Source organism: Podarcis muralis, chromosome 1 (assembly GCF_964188315.1).
Source record: "Podarcis muralis chromosome 1, rPodMur119.hap1.1, whole genome shotgun sequence".
Taxonomy (NCBI): Eukaryota; Metazoa; Chordata; class Lepidosauria; order Squamata; family Lacertidae; genus Podarcis; species Podarcis muralis.
The window spans coordinates 112725494-112742097 of NC_135655.1; the positions used below are offsets into that span (position 1 = coordinate 112725494).

General features: G+C 40.9%; 1 protein-coding gene across 2 annotated transcripts in view; it reads left to right on the forward strand.

The window, feature by feature from the left end:
- Positions 1 to 14394, forward strand: part of CWC22 (CWC22 spliceosome associated protein) — a 33654-nt gene extending 19260 nt beyond the window's left edge. For both annotated transcript variants that reach the window (XM_028748270.2, XM_077916469.1), the window contains exons 15-20: positions 3824 to 3901; positions 5256 to 5408; positions 6030 to 6157; positions 8426 to 8527; positions 9175 to 9380; positions 13616 to 14394. In XM_028748270.2, coding sequence (XP_028604103.2) covers positions 3824 to 3901; positions 5256 to 5408; positions 6030 to 6157; positions 8426 to 8527; positions 9175 to 9380; positions 13616 to 14151 — 1203 coding nt within the window. In that variant the 3' untranslated portion in view covers positions 14152 to 14394. The remainder of the gene's footprint in view (positions 1 to 3823; positions 3902 to 5255; positions 5409 to 6029; positions 6158 to 8425; positions 8528 to 9174; positions 9381 to 13615) is intronic.
- Positions 14395 to 16604: the final 2210 nt, after the last annotated feature.

A 16604-nucleotide genomic window follows, 5' to 3' on the forward strand; every position in this document is an offset into this window, starting at 1 on the left:
TGCAGTTTATTGTTTAAGAAGCAGAGACATCACCTTGCCAAGAAAGGTCCGTATAGTTAAAGCTATGGTTTCCCCAGTAGTGATGTATGGAAGTGAAAGCTGGACCATAAAGAAGGCTTATCGCCAAAGAATTGATGCTTTTGAATTATGGTGCTGGAGGAGACTCTTGAGAGCCCCATGGACTGCAAGAAGATCAAACCTATCCATTCTGAAGGAAATCAGCCCCGAGTGCTCACTGGAAGGACAGATCCTGAAGCTGAGGCTCCAGTACTTTGGCCACCTCATGAAAAGAGAAGACAACCTGGAAAAGACCCTGATGTTGGGAAAGATTGAGGGCACAAGGAGAAGCGGACGACAGAGGATGAGATGGTTGGATAGTGTTCTCAAAGCTACAAACATGAGTTTGACCAAACTGTGGGAGGCAGTGGAAGACAAGAGTGCCTGGCGTGCTCTGGTCCATGGGGTCACAAAGAGTCGGACACAACTAAACAACAACATCATTGTTGCACACCTGAAGTATAATAAACCACGATCTCTTAGAACAAAGCAGGAATATGCCGTTTCTTATCATCATGACTTGTTAGTAAATTGTTACTTTAAATTATCCGCAGTTTGCCCATTTGGGCTGCAGCGATAAACCACTGTTGGTGGAAAACGGAACGTGGATGCTTCCATTCTCTTTACGGCTTCGCTAGATGGGAGAGGGAGAGGGACCACACAAGTTCAAGTCTCATGCCTGCTCATTTACATAGCATTAAACCAAGACTATGCCATGTCCAAATCAGGCTGGATTTTAGGACTGCACACTGCAAAATCTGTACCCTTTTCTATCCCCATGTCTTCCCACTTATTTTTGTAAGCAGCCTTCTAAGTTCATTTCTGACAGCATAACCATTACTCTCTTTTGCAGTAGAACTTTCTGCCATTGAAAGAGCAACGTGCTTCTAGTTGATCAGGGACATGTTAGGCACTTCCTTGTAGTGGCTTCAAACATCTTGGAAAGTGGTGGAGGAGACTAGGAGTCATGTATGGGAGTTTGCCTTATGTGAACTAGCTACAGAGAAATTAAATACTTGCCAAACTACGTGGCAAGCCTACACTGAACTCTATTTCATAACCTTGTAAATGAACAAAACCTATGAATGTCTCCCCCTAACAGTTGCACTCTGCCCCAATTCCGGTTTTATTTTAGCTTCCATTCTCCCCCCCCCCCCCCCCCGCTGTACTGATAGAACGTAAACTATTCAATACAACATTAATATTAAAAATGGAGTTTATTTTAAAGATGAGGGACTGTGATCACTCTTCCACAATTGAAAGGGCCATCTGTCCATTAGAGTTATCCTGGTAGCCCCAGGCCATAGCAGAACAGAGAAAACAGGTCTTTTAATCTAGAGTCAAGTCTGATCAATCCAACTTAAATCATTCCAGCTTTTTGTTTTGCAAATATACGTGACTAGGCATACTGTGATATAAGATTGTGCCACGATGATTCTGCCTAAGCTTTAATTTTATACATTTTGCTTTTTTACATAAAATACTCTTACGCAACTGCGTCTCGTCACTGCTGACCCTACAAATTCAATAGATTAAAAATAGTTCCTTCTCAGTGAATTGCTAAAAATGTTAAGTCTGATTAGCAAGTGCAGGAAAGGGGATGGCAGCATGGTTCTGTTTTGCACCACTTAGTCTCAAATGGAGAATCAGGTCGCTTTTAAGTAAAAAATATATATATATATACTGTAAGAAAATGGTCAGCAGAACTAAGCAGATGAGAGAGAGCCAACACGGTTGCCTGCAAACTTTGCCAAGGAGCCAGATGCTGTTAGAAGATTGCCTTTGACAATTTTGTCTGCTTTCATCTGAGGAACATCCTTGATGCCTAGAGAGAGAGAGAAGCGATCTGGTGGTAAAAAGCCTTCGGGGTAAATAGAAGCAGGTGGTGGTGACTTTGGATTAAAACTTGAGAGGGAGAATTTAGAAATGGCGGAAGATCTGCAGTCGTAAAACCCTCTGCATCTTCTGCCTTCGCTCTTCGGAATTTGCAACTTCGTTACCTGTTTCTGCGTCAGTTGCCTTGAGATGTGTTGATCTTCTGCAGAAAAAATGGCAACGATGAAAGAATCTTGTTGCACCTAAAGAAATCAATACATTTATATTACTTATAATTAACCTGTTATGTTTTAAGGTGCCACAAGACTGCTCTTTTGTTGATAGTTCTTTTTCTAGTTGTCCAGCTGGGATAAACACAGTGCTCATCCTTTAACCAGAGGCTGGATGGCCATCTGTCATGGATGCTTTAGTTGAGATTTCTGCATTGCAGGGAGTTGAACTAGATGACCTTTGGAGGGTCTCTGTGATTCTAATTTTTTTTATTTGGGGGGGGGATATAGCTGGCTAAGTTATACTCAAGAGTAGATCCATTTTAATTAATAGATTACTAGTCAGTTATTAATATTAGAAACAGCAGGAGAGAACCCCAAATTTTTTTTATAGGCAGCTTTGGGTATCTTCACCATAAGGCTCGTTTCACAGAACTATTCAGTTTCCTCAGAAGGAAATAGAAAAATCATGAACTTTAAATGACTAAAATTCAAAAAAGGGTAGAACCCCCCCCAAAATTCTGAAGTATTATAATCCTAGCTCGACCTAGGTAAAGCAAAGCGCAGCAATAAAGGATAGAGGACTCAAAAGTACAGTTACTAACACTGAATTTACAAAAATGGTTTGAAAACCTAAATGGCAAGTTTTAAACAAAGCCCGACTTGAAGAAAGCAAAGCACAGTAATAAAGGGTTGAGGACTCAGCTGTGAAAATTCTAGTGCTGCTTTTACAAAAAGGTTTAAAAACCTAAATGGCTATTCAGCTTTGAAGCTGCCACTGAATCCCTGCCTTCCATCATATACAATAATTAAAAACATGCTAACGTTTAATCTTGAAGACGGGCACTTTGGTCCCAGCCTCTCGTCCTTTTGGAAGGTGGAAGCAGGAGTGTCTTTATAGGCAAATTTGTTTTCCTGCACGTGGCTACTCAAGATATCTGCTAGGAATCATTGTAATATTTAATTAAAATGTTAAAATATTTAATTACTTTAACCCACAGGGGATATTAAAATGTTGTAACTGCAGTTAAGGGAGCAGAAAGTAATTTGTTCTGCAAGTCATGCTGACTCCACCAGTAACAACATCAGCACTTTGCCCTGTTTTATTGTATGGAAACTGATTGACTGCAACATTACAATAATAAAACAATGTAAGAAAGTTAATATGCGCCCTGATATATTAAACTAATGACATATATTAGAAAAGAAAGCTTTTAAGAGACGGATTAGTTTGCCCTCTCCACCACCACCACAAAGTAACAGTCTCTTTCTGAATATATTTTTGGTTTTGGTATTGTTTAATATAGAGTAACTGTAAAACCGGCTTGTGTTCTGTCAACACAGTGTGTTGAAGAGAAATGTTTCAGTATGCCATATTGTAGCAAAAAGAATTAAAAGGCTAGGTCGTAATCCTTTACTAGTGGAAGATTATATTATTTTAAAAAATCCCCTTTAAGAGTGATTTCCTGTTCTGAAAGTAAGTCAGGGTAGGTTGATATATGTAGAATTGCTATTATTGAATCCCGCAGCGTTGTCATTTAACCTATAATTTATTTCTAATGTGTTTCTAATGTATTTCACACTTTCATTAGGTGTGCAAATAAATCTCTGGCTTCCTATTTTCAGTATGTGTTGCTGCAATATTATTTTTTTAAAAAGAAAAGAAAAGTACTGTAATTAATTTCAGTTGATACATGAGTTTTTCCTCCTTCTCCCAACAGAAAGAATTGTGCAACATGATCCTTGACTGTTGCGCTCAGCAGAGAACATACGAGAAATTCTTTGGTTTACTGGCTGGGGTGAGTTGCTTGTTCCGTAGATGGCACACATAATGCACAAACGTCCCATTCAGCACCCTGCAAAAAGGGCTGGTTTACAAATGCAGTTTCGGCGTTTGCGGAATGCAAGGTTGAGCCGTCGTAGATAAAATATCACAGGCAGAAGAACATGGATACCGCTGAATTTCACCTTGGCTCAGGCTAGCGTCGGCTCACGCATCAAGCACTGAATCAAGAGTGTGCGGCTCAGTCCTTAAAGAAGCATGTTCATCCCATAGAACAGACTGTAGATTGGCACCATTCATGTGCAACCTTTTATTGAAATCTAGCAGGACGAGGTTAGTTAAGCAGAAGTGTTTTGTTACACCAGATATTCAAGGGAAACATTTCCTTTCAGGATTAGTTGGGAAATCACATGATGTAAAAGCTAGCCAAGATGTGTTGCATTTTTTCCTTTTTGTTTCCGAGTCGGGCCGGCTAGCTGACATTGGCTTCCAGGGAGCTGAACTAGATCAGGGCAGCCCAACTTTTCCTACCAAGTGGCGGCAAGAGCACTTCAACACAGAACCCATGGGCCACACACTGCTTTGTTGTGCCTGGGAGAAGGGAGGGAGCCCAAAATTTGATGCTCCACCCCTTAGGCTGCATTCCCGAAGTCAACTTAGCAAGGCACTGGCTTTCGGCAGGAGGCCTGAGGGCTCCACAGGATCCTCCCACTGCCTTTCCAAAGCTGGGAAAGTGCTAACTAGGCTTTGGGAAGGGGTTGGGAGGGCTGGGGCAGGTGTCCAATGTTGCCGAGGGCCGCAAAAAAAGACCTAGAGACCGCCCTGAGCTAGATTACCGTTAAGGTTTTCTCCTTTGTTTTTGAGCCTTCCCTTAGCAACCGTGATTTTAAAACTCAAAACCTGGTTTTTATTTGGAGTCTACAAAGCTATAAGAAGCTCATCTTTAACTAGTGTGGAATTCTATGCCGTCCATGGAAAGGAAATTAGGATCCAAGCCATTTTTTTCAGCACTGTTTCTATAGGAGTTTGAAGTGTTTTCTCTGAACAGAGAAGCATGGAGGACAGCAGTGCATTAGGTCTTAGGCCTGAGGCTCCCCACTTGCTGCTTGAAAGGCAGGCACTGCTGCCCACCTGCAATTTACTGACTTTCCCATTCATTCGTGTTCCCCATAACCTTGCAAAGTACTACCCCAACCATGGGGCAGAAGTGTCTTTGCTTTGCCCCCAAGGAGCTTTAGGACCCAAGTCAATATTTGAAAATTAAGATTTATACAGTCTCTTCGTTGTTTTCCTGTTTTGGTCCGCCATACTTCTATATTCAGTTTCTAAACTCTTTCTTTCCCCTTCTTAACTGTGTCCTGCATTTTCAGCGCTTCTGTATGTTGAAAAAAGAATACATGGAAGCATTTGAAGCCATTTTCAAAGAGCAGTATGACACAATACACCGGCTGGAAACAAACAAGTTGAGGAACGTTGCCAAGATGTTTGCGCATCTTTTATATACAGATTCGCTTCCGTGGAGTGTGAGTAGAAAATGCTTCTAGGCATGGGTTGTCCATTTGCTTTCTGAAAAGGCAAAATTGATCTGTCTTGCAACAGTTAAAAATGTAGGTGGGATCTGCCAGAAGACATACCCTGAGCTGAGCGCCAGGTTTGTTTTGGCACTGACAGGTGGGAGCTTTGAAGCCTCATTTCAGGAACAAGTTCAGATAAACTGGAATTGAGACCGGATGTTAAATGAACGGAAAGTGTCAAAGCTATGTGATGGCAGCTGTGAAGTCATCTGAAGTTTGTATGAATTTGTTATTTAAAAGAAAGACCACGCATGTGAGCCGGATCCAGGCATCGCCGTCTCTAGGCAGAAAGATGCCTCTTGTCCAGATAAGGCTTTTAATCTGGAGGAATCCCACTAGGAAGTTTCCCAACTCCCCCTGCCTCTTCCCTCACTGTTTCCCAGCATTCCAGAACCATGTAGAGGCGGGTACTGTGAGGTCACAAGTGGAGGGAAGAATAGGCCAGAGTTGTCTCTGTCAGCTGGAGCAAAGTCTAGAACTTGCTATTTGGGGAAGAAATAAAAAACTAGATTGTTTTAAAGCGGGGGGAGGGGATGTTTAGCATTAACCCACTATTACTTTGACTTGTAGGTTCTTGAATGCATAACGCTAAGCGAAGAAACTACAACGTCCTCCAGTAGGATTTTTGTTAAAATCTTCTTCCAGGGACTCAGTGAATACATGGGACTTCCTAATCTTAATGCAAGATTGAAAGATGAGTAAGTAGAAGCTTCACACTGCAAACTAGTTTTACGGTGTCTTGATGTGAGCAAGCCCTGGTCACTGTAATCCTTTGGAGCCGATGGATGCATTGGTGACCTGAAGACTTGATTCCTGCAAAGCACTCTAGGTGGGGCTACCCTTGGGACTGATTGGGAAGCTCTGGTTGGCACAAAATGCTGTGGCTGTAGTGTTGACAAAGGTCCAGGCTGTTGCCGCCACATAACACTGGTGTTTAACAGTTTGCACAGGCAGCCCTTTCACCACCATGCCTGCTTAAGGGTCTCAAATTTATTTGTAAAGCCCTAAAGCAGTGGTTCCCAATTAGGGGTCTGGGGATCCCTGGGGGGTCTGCAGAATGCACCCAGGGGGTCTGTGGTCTCATCTCTTGCCTCTCTCCCAAAACTAAATCTTTCCATGGTGATATCACAAATGTATGGTCTTATGTGCTGTTTAGTATACAGTCATACCTCAGGTTAAAGTCGCTTCAGGTTGAGCATTTTCAGATTACGCTCTGTGGTGACCCGGAAGTAACGGAGCACATTACTTCCAGGTTTCGTTGCTCACGCATGCGCAGACACTCAAAATGACATCACGCATGCGCGGAAGTGGCAAATCGTGGCAGACGCAGATTGCATTTGCTTCAGGATGCGAACGGGGCTCCAGAACGGATCCCGTTCACATCCAGAGGTACCCCTGTACCTAAAATCCTTTGCTTATTAGGGGCTACCCCACATTTTGTTCAAAAGATTGCTTTGCAGAGGTAACTACCATAGAGTTATCTAAGTTTTCAAAAGTAGAAGGTCCGTGGTTTGGCTTTGTTTTTGAGACTCATAATATACTTGCGTTCATCAGAAAATGGGCAGGGTGTAATATTCTTTAGTATGATGTAAGACAGACATAGGGAAGTAGAGTGAAATATGGAAAACACCCCCTTAAAAATAAGACAGGTGAAAAACCTAATACATGCTAAAAATTTCCTAACAGCCTCCCCAAACCAGATGGAACCCAGATTCCAAATACTACCCCAAGAGAGAACCACACATCCTCCAAGCCATCATTATTTCAGTGGAATCTAGATTCTGGCTCACCCATATTTATGACCAGACCGTAATTACTAGACTAGCCTCATCCTTAATTAACCCACAAATGCCTGGCATTTACCACTGATCTTGTGTCAAAAAACAGCACATCAACACATCAACATTCTGGAGAAGCACAATAGCCATCACTTCATCTACCTCATTTTTTTTCCTCCCACTGCCAGACCATCTACTTTTAGTTGGCTTCTTGTTTTTATTTTTTTCCCATCTGCACCCTTCACTTCATACGTTCATGGTAACACATGTTCCAAACCTTTCATTAAATTCCTGGCAAAATTCTTTTTTTATGGAAGCATCTTTTTAAGAGGTTGTAAATTATGATGAATCTAACCATCTTGTTGCTGTGTTGGCCCCAAAGAATGAGATGCAAAATAATATGAAGAGCCAACATATGTTAGTGTAGAAATTTGGACAGTTGAAAAATGCAGAGGAGTTTTGATTGAGCAAAGTGGGTAGATACTAACAATTCTTGCATTATTGACCAGTACTGTCTTAAGACTGGTAGATGAATATCATTCTTAATTTCAGAATGTTTAAATGCCTGTTTTGTTTCAGTGCTCAGATGCTTTGGGGGGAAACATGGGCAACTTCCCCGAGCCCAAGCATTTGGCAGTAAATATATATATATCTTTATAGCAATTCTCAAATTAGAGCAACTGTCAGAGATTTTAAGACTTGTTTAGGTACATGGTAAATTGGAGATAGCCTTGCTGTGCATTATTGATTTTGAAATGTTTAATCACAAAACACCTGTTTCTTTTGGACAGAGCTGATCTATTGGCTAGCTTGACATTACTTATTGTAGTAAAGAGAAATATATTGATCCAGGCCCATTATTTTTGGACTTACAAAATTAAATTTTATTATCCCTAATTGTTTTAAGTTTGATATGAGAGACAGTTAGTTGTCTATGGACCTAGTTGCCTTAAATCTCTGGCAGTTTAATATATGTTTACATTTTAAAAGGACCATAGATTCTATCTGTATGTGTACTGCTGCATAAATAGAACCATCCTGTTTTTGCTTCTTTCAGAATTAAAGTAGCTCAGAATATTTTTTTTAATGACATTTCTAAATCGCCTCTGGATCAAAATTGAATGTATATTTTTAGTTTACAGCTATCCAGCATTTTAAAGTATTGTTGCCATGTTTCATCTTTAACAGAACTCTGCAGCCATTCTTTGAAGGTTTGCTACCTCGGGATAACCCAAGAAATACTAGATTCGCCATCAATTTCTTCACTTCGATTGGTCTTGGAGGACTGACGTAAGGAAATCCATTTTGTTACACAATAAAAGCAGTCAGGGTTAACAGCGAGATGTTAACAGTTCCATGAACTGGCCCATATACATGCTAGGTAGATAACAAACTTCTTCTCTGCCTTCCCTGCCTTTGATGTCTGCACAGAGGCCCATTGTTCAGCTACGGCCTGCATGTGTAGAATCCAATGTGCGTAACCCAGATTGTGCGATTGATATCATAGGGAATCCCCCAGAGTGTGGAAATCGCCAGTGTAACCGGTACTACCTGCCCAGGTCCTTTTCAAACACACGTGGGCATGTAGAAGTATTGGATTGGGGGGAGGGGGGAGAGTTCTCAGTCCATGTCTGCAGACCACATCGTACGCCATGTCTGCAGGACAAATCAGCGGCAGGTGCCATATAATCCAGTCCACACCCCGGTACCATATTTCGTCATCTCAAAAAGAAACAGATGGTGTGATGGGGCTTCACAGAGCAGAAAACAGAGGGTGGGGCTTTGCTGATAGCGACTGGCTCAGTGGTACTTGGGTCAGTTTTGTGAAGCAAAAACAAACAAACGAGTTCACATTTGGGACACACAGCTGAGAGAAGTAACGCTTTGCCTTTGCACCAGCCAATTAAATTATAACGTGCTAAATGTGTTTTAACTAGCGATGAGCTACGTGAACATCTGAAGAATGCACCAAAAATTATCATGACGCAGAAGCAAGATGTGGAGTCCTCAGATTCGTCTTCATCTTCAGAATCTGATTCGTCCGGTTCAGAGGATGACAGTAGCGACAGCAGCAGCAGCAGCAGTTCAGAGTCCTCCAGTGAAAGTGAATCATCATCTGACAGTGAGCACAGCAGTGACTCTGGTACTCACTTCCACCTTTCTTTTCTTTTCTTTTTACTCTGCATGCCCTGGTGCACATTAACTGAGGAAAAAAATAGCAGTGTCTATTTACTCATTTATTAGTTCCTGTGTGCTGTTGATTTTAGCTATTTGAAACTTGCAGGAGTCTTTTCAACAATGCATTGTCAGCCTGAAAACGGCACGTATAACTCTTTCCCAGACTAATCTGGATAATGTTAGGTATTTTATTGCAAAACAAAGCCGACGTTTTAAATCTAGGCAAATGCAAATGTTTCCATTTCAACCACAGCCCCATGTGATTTCAATAAGTCAGATCACCTTGTTGGGAGACTGGTTTACGATTATTTTCATAATTATTTACACATGGAGTTGTTAGCTTGAAAATGAAAAGGATACATGGTAAAAAGAAAGAAAGAAATATTGATAACTAGCCCTTTCCTTGTTTGGAAAAAAAAGTTTTATCCCAGGGTAAGCCCTGCTGTGTTTAAATGGGTCATAGTCCCTAGTAGGTGTGTTTGGAATTGCAGCTTGAGCGTACTTGTGAGTGGCTAGTCTGCAGAAAAACCTCGTTTGCACAATTGAAGGTTTCGAAATGTGAGCACCTGGATAATTAGAATGGCTCATGTCGTGCCTTGTAATAGGCAGCCAAACAAGCCTATTGCATGGCCATCGTATCATAGTGACGCAGAAGAACTCACTTCAAGCTGTTCAGCAGTGAGATACTGAACTACCAATGTGGACAATGGTGTGTTTGGAGCTAAAGGGTCACCTTTAAATCCTCTCTCCCCGCCTTAGGCAGTGCCGGTGTGTAAACAAGTTATTTTCTCCGCCTGTTTTGTCAGCTTAACAAACAATAAGCAGCTCTTTCTCTTTTGCTGTGTACGTGTGTGTCAGATATGTGTATCTGAAGCAGAAAATATTTATGGTAGCATTCTACCATTATTATGACTGAACGTAAAACAGCTTGTATTGTGTTTTTCTTTCTGGGTCCAAGGTACTTTTGCTGACAGCAGCGCAGTATATCTAGTAACTTCCATTCTATAATTAGTATTTTTGAGCGAGTGTTTCTACTGACTTTTCATTCCAACTAGTTGATATGAATTATATAATTGAACCTTATTAAGTCCAATAGTGCCTGCTAGCCCAGTCTGGATCACGCACGCAGTTAGCTGTGAGAGCAGATGATCGCCCAGCATGAGCTTATGCAGGCAAGAAGCATGCTGACTTAAAATAAATTAGATTTATCGGTGGGTTTTAAGAGCAGAAGTCTTCTGATTCACAAAAACCCAGTGTAGGTTATGAATGCATGAAAAGCAGCCCTCTGTAATTTGCGGCGTTTGCTTTTTATTGCTATTACCAGGCAACTCATCAGTAACACCAGAGCAGTAAAGGAAGGCAGAATGGAAGCGGGGTCAGGGAAGTGGCATTTCAGCAGAGAGCCAGATGGCTCCTGCATAGACAGCTGCAGCAAGATGGGAACCAGGGAGGTCCTTGGTGACAAATTAACGGATTCTGCTAGAGTGCGCAGGGCTTTCTTTCTTTCTTTTTGCTGTTCGGTTTTAATTTAATACGTTCTCTTCTAATGTTTTATCCTTTCTCCCATTGGAGGGGAAAAAAAGATACCCTAATGAAATGATTTGATAGTCTCAGCGGTATGCTCTGAATTGTTACGATTTCTCTCATTTTTTTGTACACCACAAGCAGAAATATTGCCAAAATGATGAAAAGCCAGGGGTACTTAGACTGTTTGATTCAAGAGTCAGCTTCTATTTTACTTGCAAAGTTTTGTGAAGAGAACTTCAGGCTAGTAGTTTGCTGCTGTTCAAATTGTACTTTTTATCTTCGTGTAATTCTGCAACAATGAAGATGTTGCATTATTTTAGAGGAGTGCTTCCAGAATGTCTGGCAGAGGATATCTAGAATGTCTATCTAGCAGTAGTAGTGGGAGTCAAAACTTTGTTTTCAGCAACATTCAGACCTCAGGGTTGTGCCAGAAAACTCAAGAAGATACTACTATAAAACTTGACTATTGTGCTAAAGCTTCATTGGTTTTACCCTACTGTATCTTTTTGTAAAGGGGAATGCAGGTCTTTATATTTTAACAGATACTTAAGTTTGCTATATGCCTCTATACAAATGCCACTGGGCTTTCCTTGATGTATCTCCTTTAAAATCCCAGTGTCTCCAAACCACATTGAATTACTTCTCAAAATGCCCAGCATGTTAAATTTGTACTCCAGCATAAGGTTGGGTGGGCAGGGGCAAAACTGCACTAAAATTAACTTACAGTCCTACAATCAAGGGAAAATCGAAGACTTAAATTTGAGAGGTCAAACGACTGAAAATAAATACAGTAGTACCTCTGGTTATGTACTTAATTGGTTCCGAAGGTCCGTTCTTAACCTGAAACTGTTCTTAACCTGAGGTACCACTTTAGCTAATGGGGCCTGCCGCTGCTGCTGCGCCGTTGCGCGATTTCTGTTCTCATCCTGAAGTACTATTTCTGGGTTAGCGGAGTCTAACCTGAAGCGTATGTAACCTGAAGCGTATGTAACCCGAGGTACCACTGTAATCTGAAGGATCATCACCCTTTTGAAACTTCATTGTAACTTTCAGTTAAAAGTCAGACCATGGGACAGTTACTGTCAACTTAATTCATCATATCACAACACAGCATTAAAGCTGCTGTGTTGAGAGCATTATGGTCAGGAACTGCTCATTTTATTGGTATAGTATAGAAGTTAAGAACATGCGTAGGAAGCCCAGCACATGTTACTTTATCACTGGATGATTCTAGGCAAGTTATGTCTGTGATAGGGGGATAACAATACCTTACTGCTTCGTTGCAAGGACCATAGAGGCAATGTATATGAAGTATGGTGATTTTGATCCAAAGTATTGTGAGACTCTTTCTGCTCATATAAGGAGACATTTCTGCTCCCCCTTTCCCCCACTCCAGATCCTCCAAAGGCAGGTGGCTTAACATTTTGGCATGACTGTCCACTTCAAGGAGGGCTTTTTTGCCACTGAAGACAGATCAGCCAATTCCTTGTTATCTAAAAACAGGAAGACGAATCTGGTCAGCATGTTGTACAATGCATGCAGTAGGAAGAAGTACGGTCAGTTTTCAGTGATGTGCTGTGTAGTCATCTTTTCGTCCCAACAGCGAGTCTGTTTAGCATATTATTGCTGATGGTGAATATACCTTGGCAGCTCATATTTTAAGTCCCAATTTCTAGTTGCAAATTCTTAAAATAGTACAAAGAAAGAACTGCATGCACATCCATTAGTCTAGGGCACATGCAAGGGCTCATGTTGCAGCACGGAAGTTACCTTGAGTACTAAGAACTTGAGTAAAGGTAAAGAATATGCGTCTCCTAAGATACTTTTTACATGGTCTAGAGTTCCAGTTCCCATGTTAAATATTCCGCCCTCCCTTTCCTACCTGTTTACTGATCTAAATGTATAAATGAAGCCAGTACACAGATGGGGAATAAAATTATTTTTAAGTAGTCCAAATTATTTGGCCCTCTGGATTTTGAGAGGAAAGTAAAATGGAGCTGAATTGAACTGTCTTTCCTGACTTTTAAAATCTAATAAAGTCTGTAGGAAATAGTAGTATGAGCAATGTTGACATTACATAGATTTCTCTCTCTTTTTCTCTGAGTGGTTGTCCAAATAACAGAGCAAGCTAAATATCTGCCACAAGTTTTGGAAAAACCTTCAGCAAAGAGAAGGAAATGAACACATCCACAGTTACTAACTCAAGCTCAGTACCCAGAGCACAACTTGATAATATGATTGTCAAAGTATCTGTAAAATTTTCTGTAGCTTGGATCGAAAGGTCTCACTGCATGAGAAGAAAATATTCCTTGTTGTCTATTTAGGTTTATTTCCCTCCTGTCTGCAGCTCAGTTTGCTCCAGAGAGTTGAGAGACCCCACCAGAATGGCTTAAATGTCTTTGTTGCAGTGGGGAATTGGTGGTCCTTCCCCTTACTGTAGGCCAGGCTTCCTCAACCTCGGCCCTCCAGATGTTTTTGTCCTACAACTCCCATGATCCATAGCTAGAAGGAGCAGTGGTTGGGGAAGATGGGAATTGTTGTCTCAAAACATCTGGAGGGCCAAGGTTGAGGAAGCCTGCTGTAGGTTCTTTAAATAAAGCCAATATATTTTGACGTGCGAATAAAGGAATGTGAATATATTAAAAGGGTAAATTCTGTTTATGATCCTTTCAGATGTGAGAAAGCGGAAATCACAGAAGAAGAAAGCATCGGACAGAGACGCCAAGAGAAAGCAAGGAAGTCGAAAGAAACAGCTTGACAGGAAAAAAGAGAAGAGGCAGCCTGAGAGGGAAAACGGTGCTGAGAGGAATGCTGACAAGAATTCAAGAGACTTAAGTCGGAGAGATGATGCATCACAGAAACTCTCCCATGACAGAGATTATTCCGCTGACAGGAACACCTACAGCGGTGGAAAGGACAGGGATCAGGAAAGAAATACGCCTTCGGAAAGCAAAAGTAGCCAATCTAAGAAGAAGAGGGCCGAAAGGCAGAATTCTTTTTCTGATAACGAAGGGAGGGACAGTCGCCGTGATAAGGATGGTGAACTCCACAGACGGAGGAAAGACAGATCAAAGTCTAGAGAGAGACCCCGTAACTATCCCAATCCCAGGATGGATGAGCCCAGGCAATATCCGGACCAATTTAAAGAGTCAAGGAGAGACGAGGGCAGGCGAAAGCACAGGGGCGATTCCCCACATAGGCGCAAATGACTCTAGTAGACTGCTTTTGAAATGCAAATACTTCTGTCTTGTGGCGAAAGCAGTATTTTTTGCAACATACGGAACATCTTTAAAGGACTTTTTGTACAAAGTACTTGTAAACATCATTGGAATTTTGAATGTTTCCAGTAACCCATCTTTTTATGATCGCTGCTTACAGGTTTTTGACTCCAGGAGCAATCAAATGTAGTTTATTTTGATAATAAAACAGTCAAGCAGTTTGTTTTACTGAAATATTAGTGCTTTACAAACTTGTTTGTAAATTTTATTTATGTTCTTTAAAAGTGCTACACATTCCTTAGTTTTCGTTCTTTAGGTGATTTTCCAATTATGATACAGACGTTAAAAGGTTTCACGTCAGAAATAACAAATCCCCTGTATGTGTTTGTACTGCAGAACAACATTGATAGTGGTTTTTTATTTGTTTTGATGAGAAAACTGCAACCTGTTGCTTAGAATTTAGACATTACAGAACTCAGTTGTGTGTGTTTACACCTGATAATCCCACATTGTTCACATTCAGAGCTTCAAAAAAGTTCAGAAAACTAATGTGAGGCTTTGGTTTCATCAGATCTGGAGGAACTAAGCATCAACTATGTTAAAAATCTGATAATGGATCAAGTTCTGCTCTTGGGAATGCAGTTGAATATAGATGACAATTTTTAAAAGCTGGCCTACACAGCTGATAACATTTTATTTTATTTTTCTTTAGATTTTAAAAACGTGTAGTTCAGTAAGTGCCAATACCAGAGTTCTCTTCTAGTTGAAACAGAACAGTATCTTAGATGTTTTCAGCATATTTGGGGCAAGATTGGATATGTCATTTGAATTAGGACTAAAATAACCAAAGATTGCTGGATGTTTATCAGTTTCTTTTTTTAAAAAAAATGGATTCATGTGTTTGGAGAGATTTATATCAAGATGGCATGTGGATTTCTCAAGTATTATTTCACTACCACTGAAAAGTGTATAATTATGGAAAATGAGAGATGGTTGATATTTTGAATTACTTTCTTTCAAGGCTCAATGCGTCTTGCCTGTACAATGGATTTCCTCTTTCTTTGCTTCCCCCCAGCAATCTCAAAGAATCTGCTTGGGGTGGTTGGTGGACCAACCAGAGATATGGGGGGTGGGAGAGAGAGATGCAGAGAGGCAGGAGAAATCCCATTGTATTTGCTCACATGATGCTGGATCTTGCTCAGGGTTTTTTCCTCTTCTGATTTTAAGATCACAACCCCCCCTTTTTTAAAAAAAACTTTTTAATGTGGTTTTGATGACCATTTCAACTGCTGCATCAAAATCAGAACTAAATACTTAAAGATAATGGCAAACCTTCTGGATACCAGCCATATAGATAATGGTATTGCTCTATAATCTCTTTGAATAATTGACTCCCCCCCCCAGTAAACATGAACAATCACTTCGGCTTTTCCAACACTGAGGGTAGCACAAGTGAAGCGGCTTTGAAAATTGTTCTATCTCCGTCAAACATAAATGTGAATTGGGGGAGGGAATCAATTCTCCCGCCAATTTGGGTGGAATTCAACATTGCTGTCTTTTGACCCTTCCATCAGAGCAAGCATTTCTGATTGCCAAACAGAATGATTCCACCCTCCTCCCCTCTGTGCACTGTTCTGGTGGTTTTTTTTCTGACTACGAGGAGCAGAACAGCTATTAGCAGACCAGAAGTCTGTGTAAACTGCAAGTTGGCCTTTTTTAAATTCTCTCCCACTTCCCCATAATGCCAGTTGTTGGCCAAAATTCTCATATTATGAAGTTGTGATTAAATATAAAACTTGACTTCAACTAGGACAACTCAGATCTGAAGCGCTTGAATTAATGGAATGGCAAACTCCCGTTTATTCCTTTCCCTCTTTGTACTTCTCTTCGTGTAGATTTATAGGGTGGGATTCACCTAATTTATCTGCAGACGCTGTACACACCTGGCCAGCTGAAATGCTCGTGCAGATGCAATGTTTTCTCATAGCGCAGTATTGAATTCCCCCCGCAGTCTGCCAAACGAGAACAGCATTTTTTACATCAGACATGGTGAAACTCTAGTCCATGAAGTAAATGTTTCTTTTAGCCTTATAAGTGCCATTTAAGATACTCTTCATTATAACTGACTAATACAGCTTATCCCTCTGGGGCAGAAATCTGTGTGACTTCTTTCACAGAATGTAATGGACACTGCGATGCAAAAAAAAATAAATGGGAGGGAATCTAATGCACCTTAATTGATGCAGACCAAGATGCAGTAACAGCTGTCACAAAACTGGTTAGCCATTACTTGCCCCAGGGACCTTAGTGTGAAAGGGGCTGGTAATAAATGTGCTACGAAGGCTTCTTGTTAAAGAACTGAAAACCCGAAAGCCCTCCGATCTGCAGTTCTGGTTGTGCAGCCACTGTCTTAACAGGTATTCCAAATTTTTCTCTGTGCCTAT